General features: G+C 44.3%; 1 protein-coding gene across 1 annotated transcript in view; it reads left to right on the top strand.

The window, feature by feature from the left end:
• The first annotated feature begins 4,643 nt into the window (after positions 1–4,643).
• LOC117036713 (zinc finger protein with KRAB and SCAN domains 7) overlaps positions 4,644–10,145 on the top strand; it is a 28,846-nt gene continuing 23,344 nt past the window's right edge. Inside the window, 2 exon segments of the mRNA XM_033131794.1 lie at positions 4,644–4,959; positions 6,445–6,996. Coding sequence (XP_032987685.1) covers positions 6,574–6,996 — 423 coding nt within the window. The 5' untranslated portion in view covers positions 4,644–4,959; positions 6,445–6,573.

Here is a 10,145-nt window from a genome sequence, read left to right as displayed (position 1 = left end):
GGTATTCAACTTGAGACATGTTGAGTTTGGGGTGCCTGTGAGACAATTATGTAGAGACAAATAGGGAGACAGATATATGAAGCTGGAGTTCTTATATGCGTAGTAGTACATATTCAGATTTATAAGTCATCAGCTGGTGGGAGTTAGGTGACACAATGAGTAGATGAACTCACCCAGAGAAGGAAAGTGTGAAAAGTGAGATGAAAATGTCAGGAAAATCCTGGGGAACACTGACATTTAAAGGGTGGATGGAAGAAGAGTTTGGTTCATAGTGAGAGCCCAATAATTGTTTGATGCTATATACCAGAAGGCATATAGAAAACATATTAAAAAAAAAAAAAAGAAAGAAAAGAAAAATAACTGAGACAATATGTTATCACTGAAGTCAAGGTAGAAAGGACGTTCAAGAAAGTAAGAGTAGTCCTGTGGCAGATACTGTAGGTTGGCTCACCCTACAACTTTTCCACCACCTTTTCTCCTTGTCTGCCTTTATTATAGAGCTTTGGCTGTGCAATATGGCAGTTACTAGCCATATATGGCTGTTCAAATTTAAATTAATTTCAATCAAAGAAAATGAGAAATTCATTTCATCAATCATGCTAGCTACATTTCAAGTGTTCAGTTACTACATGTGGCTGGTGGCTATTGTATTAGAGCAAATATAGAACATTTCCATCATCACAGAAAGTTTTATTGAATAGAGCTGCTATAGAGGTGAGAAATCTCAAATACTCAGTCTCCTAGGTTATCTTAGAACTAAGGGTGGCCACATGCACAGTTCTAATCTGTAAGAGCAAGTCCTTGACAATGGTATCTCTTACTGCATAATTTTTAAAAAGATTTTTATTAAAAATATAGCTAACATATAATATTATATTAGTTTCAGGGGTACGCCATAGTTATTCAACATTTATATACCTAAAGCAGTGATCACTATAAGTCCAGCAACCATCTGACACCATACCACGCTATCACAATATTATTGACTATATTCCCTATGCTGTATATTACATTCCACGATTTTTTGTTTTATACCTGGAAATTTGGAACTCTTATTCCCCATCCCCGTTTTAAAATTTTTCAATTACAGTTGACATTCAGTATTATTTTATATTAATTTCAGGTGTACAGCATAGTGGTTAGACATTTCTATAATTTAAGAAGTGATCCTCCTGACTAGTCTAGTACCCACCTGGCACTATACATAGTTATTATCATATCATTGAGTATATTCCCTATGCTTTACATCCCCATGACTATTTTATAACTACCAATTTGTACTTCTTAATCATTTCACTTTTTTCACCCTGCCTCCCAACCCCCTCGTATCTATCACCCCAACAAATCTAGTACCCATCTGACACCAAACATAGTTATTACAATATTATTGACTATATTCCTTATGCTATACCCTACATCCCCATAACTACTTTTTAAAAACCAATTTGTACTTAATCTCATCCCCTTTTGTCACCCATACCCCCTAACCTCCTCCCATCTGGCAACAATCAAAATGTTCTCTGTATCTGTGAGTTTGTTTGCTCATTTTGTTCTTTGAATTCTACATATAAGTGAAGTCACATTGCATCTGTTTTCTTACATCTGACACTTCACTCAGCACAATACCCTCCAGTCCATTCATGCCCCTGAAGATGGCAAGAATGCATTCCCATCCATGGCCGAGCAATATTCCACTGAGTGGGATTTGCCCCAGCAGGCTCTGGTGCCTGTTGAGACTGCTTTTTGTGTGTGCTGCTTGTGGGGCTAATTGGACAGTGCTTTGCTGTGGTCTGAAGCCAACCTCTAAGTGTGTTTGTTCTAGGACCTCTTGGAAGGGGCTCCAGTGCAGGCCCAGGTCACTTACTGCCTGTGACCTGCTGGGGACTACCTGGTAGGAGCCACAAAGCGATCCACAGTTGTTTGCTGCCTGTGTTAAAGTCGGAGGCACGTGAGAGAGGCTAGACTACAAACTAAGAATGGCTGATACCAGTACCGGGCCTGGGGTAGCTCTGCAAAAAGCCAGGACATCCCAAAGCCTTCTGCCACCTGCCTGCTCCCTTAAGTTTCAACCACTGATAAAGCCTCATGTGGTACATCAGTTGGGTGAGGCAGGGTCTCAGGGAGTCACCAGAGTGGGAAGAGTTGTGATCACCAGGTTAATGTAGACTCTGGTTTGGTGCCAGTGCTGAGCCTGGAGCTACTCAGTAGAAGTCTCAGAGCACACCGAGGCCAACCGCAACCCACCTGGGCCTGCAGACTCCAATAGACACAGGCTTAGCCATGGAAGAGCTCCAAGGACAGATGGAGGCATTCTTGGGGCCTCATATGTGAAGGGAATTTAAAAATTCTCTGGAGTATCAGGGTTCGACTTCTTTTTGGCTCTCTTCCCATTACTCAATTGAAATAAATGCAAGTATCACCTACTATCTAACATAGCAGAAGAAGAGGATCATCGGGGGACATTATGGTGGCTTAGAGGCACACAGATTTTATACATTTAAACTAGATATCGCATCACTATTTTCTGTTAATTCCCTACGGTTTTTAATAGGAAATAGCCTGAACTGAAATAATGACACCCCTTCCGCCCAAATGTGGATCATGTTGTTCCCTCTGTCAGAAATGCTCTGCCCTCCACCCCCAACATGTCTAAATGTTACATCAAGGCCCAACTCAATGCCATTCCCTTTAAGGTTGCCTCTGATCCCTTTCAAGTTCAGTCTCTCCCTTGGCTCCCTGAATTGCTCTTATGTTGGATCACATCCTGCCTTTTGTTAGTCACAGTTACAGGTATTTACCTGTCCTTTGCCCTTTCCATTTCCAAGGTCCAGTCTTATTCTCTTGTCTCCGTCCTAGAACCCAAAGAGTTTCTTGCTGTAGATGTCTTTGATATGTTTGTATGTTGCTTAACAGGATGTGTCAAAGCTCACAACTTACCTCACTTAATGCTCCCAAAGTCTAAGGGGTAAGCAAGCATGGATTTCCCCCCCAATTTCACAAATAAAAAAACTTAAGACACACTGGATACATATCTTGCCCAAGGTCATAAATCCCAACTGGTAAGTGGCAGAGTCAGGGTCTGTCTTGCTCACAGGCTGAAAATTGCAGTCTACATTTGAGACGCTTCTGGAATAATTTGGATTTCAAATTTGAGATCTAACAATACCTAGAAGCTGAAAGATTACATCCAATAGTGTAGAGTTAATTTCCAAGACCAAAACTGTGCTTTAGGAGATTCAGTATCACAGACACTGGCTCAGAAAGAGACAAGGTCTCTGGAATGAGAGATGTAAGACCTCTGTTCCTATCCCTCTGTAAGCCGGTTTCCCCATCGGTAAAATAGGAAGGTGGTGGCTAGAGAAGTGACTCGAAAGCCAGAACTGGGACAACACATGGTCAGGGAAACCTGAAAACCAGAGCTGACAGAGTTGGCCTTGAGAGATTTCTTGCTCAAGAATCCTGAGTCTCTGAGGCCTTAATGAACCAACAGGACACACTCAATGGCAATGTCAGGCAGAGGATAGGACCAGATAGTCAGAACCTCCCCTGTGAGGTTTCCAAAGGTTGAAGGTGACTTTGGTATCAGAAAGTCAGTCATTAGGCTTAGTGGGCAAAGACTGGTCTAAGAGATGTCCTTTGAGGCTGTGAAAACTCTGCCGTTGCCTTCTAATGCCTTTGTTTCCATCCTGGCTTGTGCAAACATTAGTGGCAGATGTCAGGTCCAGAGGTAGGCCCAATATCCCCAGAACTTGGGATATTGCTGATACCTAGACAGCCCAGGAAAATGTTACTTTGGACCCTGTAAGGACTTACCTGCTGTGCTACAATGAGATACATAAAATACATATTTAATTCTATTGTAAAGTGATTCATCTTATCCTTTATCCTTCACCCATGGCCTTTAAACCCAAAGGTTGTGCCTCTCAGTCATATTAGCGGCAAGGATCTGTTCACATCCTACTACTGTGTGCAAATCATTCTTCAAGGTTAAGTCCAGCTGGGTGGCATCTACCTCCCAGATACTAGACTAGACAACTGCATCTACATTATGTTGTCCCATACCTTCCCATTTTTTATTAGCTCCTTGGCCCTCCCTTGGGGCCTCTCCTTGGACAGCAAAGTGCCGGTGCTGTTTTAGGAAAGATTAACCACGTCTATGGGCCAAAATATCAGTCTTTGGGCCTGTTTCTTCATTAGTAAGGTGGAGATGCCTGTGGTTCACTTCATTGAGATTCAGATTGGTTGGCAATGCTCTGGGCATCACATATCGTTTAATAATATCAGACTGAATGCTCAGGATATGCCAAGCCTTTTGCCAGGTAGGTGTGTATATTACCCATTTCAGCGCTCATAGCCCTGCATTTTTCAGATGAGAAAACAGGCTCAGAGGTTGAGTATCTTTCCCAAGGCCACCCAGAGGGGAAAGAGCAGAGGTGGGGTGTGTCTGGTTGCCCAGACGTTGAACGGTCTGAGAGCGGCAGTGTCTGGCTTGAGGCCTCAGAGGCCCCGCCCCCACTCCCGTCGCAGGGGCGACTTCGCCGGGCGCCCAGGGTACCTCCCGCAATCCACGGTGCGGGGGCGCGCGTGCCCGCCTTGGATACCCAGACTTCCGGGATCCTGGAGCGGCCGGAAGTGAAGCTTCTCTCACTTCCGGCTCGGCCATTGTTTTCTGCCGTCCGCGGTGGTGATCGTCGCCCAGACATCGCCGCCGCGGTGCCCCAGTGAGAGGACCGGTGGCGGGGGGAGAGGCGCTGTCGGGGCCGAGGTCGTAAGGCTGGAGCCACAGCCGCGCACGGCCGATCCCACGCTTCGCCCCTCCGGCCAGCGGGCGCGGTCCCTGTGATGCTCCGAAGCCGCCCGGTGCAGAGACTTCTCTTTGTCCCATTCCCCTGACCAGCCGTGCCTGGCACGGAGCCGGACACCTGCGGGTACAGCGATGCACAGGGCGGACGTGGCCAGGTGAGCGGTGCCTCAGAAACCTGGTTGAAGGCGAAATGTAAATACGGTGTTTTCCCAGCCTTGCACTAGACACAATAGGAAGCGTCATCAGTGGGTGAGACGCTGTCGGAATTTCAAACGTGGAGTGTGACTTGGAGACGCAAAAATCCAGATGAGTTAAACTGCCGAGCATTCGAAACAGCAAAGGAAGCAGGAAAATGGCCTGAACTTCCTGCATGTGTGGTATCTCAGAGCAGGGTTTACAGATGATTTTTTAAATCCACCTTTGTCTTTTTAAAGAAATGGAATCCTAGAGAGATTAGCTTGGTGAGAGACGATGCATGGTGAATTGGAAGCATAGCACAGATGCTCTAGCTACCACTAAGGTGCTGAGTTTTACCATCTATAAGCTGAAGAAAAGTTTTCCCCCCACTTCAGTATCAGCCAAGTGAACCACGTTTATTCGTTGGCCAGATATGTTTTCCTGTTTGCAATGTACACACATATGTACAAAGATGACTAGGAAGCAGCCCTGCCCTTTGAGTCCTCCCAGGAAGTGGAGAGGCAGCCATGTAAAGCAGAAGCGCAGTGTGAGAAGTACTTTAGTAGAATGAAAAAGGTACTGTGGGCTAGCTGACGCAATAACCGCACTTAAGCCTAGAGAGATCAGAAAGACTTTCTAGGGAAGCTGGGTTGAGTAGAAAAGGTCTGGCATTTTCTGACTCCATCAGATTCCTTTCTGTTGGTGGCCATCCAGCAGTTTGGAGAATGTGAGTGGTGAGTTGTGTATAAACTAGTTAAAATACAGTGTTATAGTGAGAGGTACAGAGAAGGAGTTTTCCAGCTCTCTTCCTGCATGGGGCAGTCAAGAAAGCCTTCAAGAGAAAATGGCATTTGTTTGGGTCTTGAGAGATGAGTGGGAGTTAGAAGTTTAAAGGAAGAGGAAAATCCAAACAGGGAAAGAGTGTTCTAGCTTTGTCTCTCGAGCTTTAGTCCCAAACTTTCTTTGTTGTGCATGTCTATCACAATGGAGAAAAGTAGAAGAGTGTTAAGCCTGCACTTGCAACATAGGTTGATTTGTAAATTAGAGATGTGGACTATTTTTATAAATTTAATGCACATTATAAAACATACATTAAATAGGAGTTAAATAACAATTTAGTATTATGCACCCTTTGGTTCTCCTTGCATATCGCACATGTGGAGATCATAGGTGTCTTTCTAACCTGGATACCTGGGGAGAGTGGTAGGAGGGGGTGTGGCTAGAACAGAGGCCTAAGGTGTGAAGGGCTGAGAAAGCTAGGCATAGGTATTTAGGTTCCATCCGGTAGGTGATGGGAGCCACTGAAAGTTTAAGAAGGGAAGTCACTTGAAGAGATGGTTACAGAAACTGCCCTGGTTGTGTTCTTTTTGTTCTGGAGCTTTGCTTTTTAACTGTGGAGATTCTGTCATCAGTCTGGGGCTGAACACTTTAGGGCTTCTGATTTCTCTCTTGTTTTTTTGTAGGTGACACTCCCATCTGCCCACACCCCCAACTCTGAAAAACAGCTCCTGAGACCTGAATTACAGACTATCATTGGACAAACTGCTTTTAATCAAACAAACTGCTTCAGGAACAAGCTCTTTGGGGTCACAATGGCCACCCAAGGCAGGGGAACTTTAGGCCTCATCCCCAGGGCTGCTGTTCTCCAGAAGCAGGAGGAGTGCCTGACTGTGAAGCAGGAGCCAGGGAGCCAGACCTGGGGGCAGGGCTGCAGTCTCCAAAAGAACCACCCTCCTGTCTGTGAAATTTTCCGGCTGCACTTCAGGCAGTTATGTTACCATGAGATGTCTGGGCCACAAGAGGCACTGAGCAGGCTCCGGGAGCTCTGTCACTGGTGGCTGATGCCTGAGGTGCACACCAAGGAGCAGATCCTGGAGCTGCTGGTGCTGGAGCAGTTCCTGAGCATCCTGCCTGCGGAGCTCCGGACCTGGGTGCAGCTGCATCACCCTGAGAGTGGCGAGGAGGCCGTGGCTGTGGTAGAGGATTTCCAGAGACACCTCGGTGGACCAGGAGAGGTGAGCACTGAGTCTAGAATGGCATCTAGAACCATTCTCTAGTGCTTAGGTTAGCCGGGGAATAGGTGTTCTCCATTGCTTTGGCTCTAGGCTGGTTTGCCCTTAGGATTCCGGGCCAGTTCCCTGGATAAAAGGGAAATAGTTTCGTGCTCCAAGCCATAAACAAAAATGCAGTTCACAGCCAAGCTCTGTGAATCACTTCGTGAAATAGTGTTTCGTGAGCCCAGCTTCAGCGTGGAGATCCACACTGCATTCCTGGCCGGTAGAGGAGCTACACACTGGTCGGAATGGGGGAGCATGACGGGGAGAAGTAAACCTTTGTGTGCTGATAACATGGACCCTCACTTGAGAAGTTCCTCTTACTCACTTTCTCAAACTTCTCAGAGTCAGTTCTGTCTTTTCCTCCTTGGAGGTAACATTTCTGCCTTATGAGAGTTAACATTTCTGGGTCTCATAATCATTTGTTCCTTTTCTAGCTTTCCAAACCCCACTGGGGTCTTTTTGCCTCTTTAATTCCAAATTCAGTTCTTCCAATTTCCCTGGGTTCTCTGAAATTTAAAGCAAGGTAACTCAAATTAGAGGAAACATTGGAGAGTGGTAACAGTGGGAAATCTGGCTTCTAGGGCAACAGAGCTAACTAGCTTGGTGACCGTGTGTATCAGTCAGGGTTCAGCCAAAGAAAAACCGTTAGCAAATTATATATAAATATGTAAATACTTTTATTTATATTATTGCTAGAAAGTGCTTGTATGATTGTGGGAGCTGGCAAGGCAAATCTGAAATCTGTAGGGCAGGCCGTCAGGAAGGGCTGGCTGGAACTCTCAGGCATAGGCTGAAACTGCTGTCCACAGGCAGAATTTCTTCATGGAACTGTCAGCTCTGATTTTTAGGCCCTGCAACTGATTGAATTAGTCCAATCCAGATTATCAGATTATCTAGGATAATCTCCTTTATTTAAATTATGGATTTTAATCACATGTACAAAATACCTTCACAGCAACACCTAGGTAAGTGCTAATGACATATCAATCCCGACCATCACAACATGGATAAGTCATTTGCTCCAGATGAATCAAATTGCTCCATTGTAACTGAGCAGGGTGTATTAGGGTCCCTTCTACATTTATTCCTTTGCACTTTACCAGGGAAAACCAGTATATGAAATTTCCTGAGTATTCATCACATAATTTTATTCAGTTCTTTAAAAAAAATGATTACATATCTCGGGAATCAATTCCAGTTGATGGGCGTCCTAGGGCTAGAACTTTTTCTAGGTGAACTAGCCAGTGCCCATTTGGAGTTACCAAATTCATTGTTAACCATTCTTTCCTTGTGAATCACTTTGTAAAATAGTAAACAAGTAAACACACAAGAACAAATCAGCCATTGCTAAGATCTAGAGAGCAACTAGGCCCAACCATGGGCAAAGACAAGTGGCTGTAAGTATTTAGAGTGCCATTTAGTGAGGAAGGTGGAAGACAAATTTTCCTATTTCCTAACTTCTTTTGCTTAAGCAGAAGAGAATGCTCCCTCCATTAAAGCTCAGTCTTTTTTATCCAGGAAGTCTCAGAAAAAAATAACTAAGTCACAAACCCAAGAGACTAATAGTTGACAGTCCGGGCAGCTGAACACTCATGGCTCCAGCCGAGGAGTGGTTCTCAATTTCTTATTCTGCCACTATTGTCAGCTTAAGTCTTCCGACATGAAGACATGAGAACAAGACTCTATTCGAGCATGGTCTCATAAAATGTATTTATGGCTAAATGAATAAACAAGCTTTTTCATGGCAGTTTGCCAGGAAATTAAGTCATATCAGGGCTGATCAGAGTCAGTCTGCTTAGCAGGAGTGAGCATGTGCATGTGTGCACATTGGAGCTGGAGAGGATTATAGAGTACTCCCTGCTGGGCTGCGAAATCATGCAACTTACAAAATGCTTTTATACCCTGTATCTTATTTCTGTTCCTAGCAGGCTTACAAAATACGCAAAGAGTAATCATTATCTCCATTTGACAAGTGCTGCCAGCACAGAATGGTTAATTGACTCATCTAAGATTACAGAGCTACTAAGCATTCCCTTTGTCCATGAGACTTGACCAAAGTGTTACGTTACTGCTGAGTTACCACCAAGTGTGGGAACCAGGATTTTCCAGCTTCTTTGGTTCTAAGCCCCACGCTTTCCCCTAGTGTCTTGCTGTGGAGTGCCATCTGAGACTGAAAATTGGAACGAGGATTTCATGCCTGTGAGGAAAGGAAACCTGTTCGAGGCCTAGATAATGAATAGGAACTGTACCAGGATTTAATTGCTGTTGAAGTACAAGGTTGTGTTGTCACAGTGCAGTTAAGTTCTATTTTCTGCCAGTGCGCACAGCTGCTGTATTTGAGAACTGTAACTCCCGTTTATAAGAACTGTCCAGTGGAGAGCCTGGAACCACAGACCCCAGGCAGACTCCTGGACCCGCACTACACTTGGGAGACATACACTAAAGGAGGGAGTCCCCTTCCATCACAGCAGCTGTAACCCAATCCAGCAAATCCAGTATGGTTTATTGAAGGAGCAGTTATTTTTACAGTATGCCATACTATGTACATGCCAGGGCAAGTGAGCTTATACATGTGATTTATTTAGATAATGTTTTAGGTCTTCTGCTCCAAATGCTGGTAAAAATAGTAACCATGAGATTATGAGGAGCTAATTTGATGACAGTAAGCAATGGTTAGAAATAAAAGGTCTGTGCTCTGAGGTATTCTCAAGGTCTCTAAAGACTGGAGTTATCTCGTTTTGTTTGACTTTTTAAATATAAATTACTGGGGAAAGGTAGTACTGAATTTGCAGATAACCCTAAAAACTTTTAGCAAAATATCGAGAGGATGTCAGTTAGCAAATATTAATTGAGCACCAGTGTTGGGCCAAACGTAGTTCTAGGAGCTAGTGATCCAGGCAAAGCTCTTACCCTTAAAAAGCTTATATTTCATCGGGGGCACAATAGATAATAAAGGTATGAATCAGATCATATAAAGGTTAATACTTGCTATAGAAAATGTAATCAGGTAATTTGAGAGCGTGATTATCCTAGCTTTGTCAGTATGGTCAGGGGTGGTTGTTCTGAAGAGGAGACACTTTTACTGAGAGAAATTGGAAAAGCTCTTT

This window comes from Rhinolophus ferrumequinum, chromosome 17 (assembly GCF_004115265.2).
Source record: "Rhinolophus ferrumequinum isolate MPI-CBG mRhiFer1 chromosome 17, mRhiFer1_v1.p, whole genome shotgun sequence".
Classification (NCBI taxonomy): domain Eukaryota; kingdom Metazoa; phylum Chordata; class Mammalia; order Chiroptera; family Rhinolophidae; genus Rhinolophus; species Rhinolophus ferrumequinum.
The sequence above is the reverse complement of the archived record's forward strand: the minus strand, read 5'-3'. Positions and strand labels throughout refer to the sequence as shown.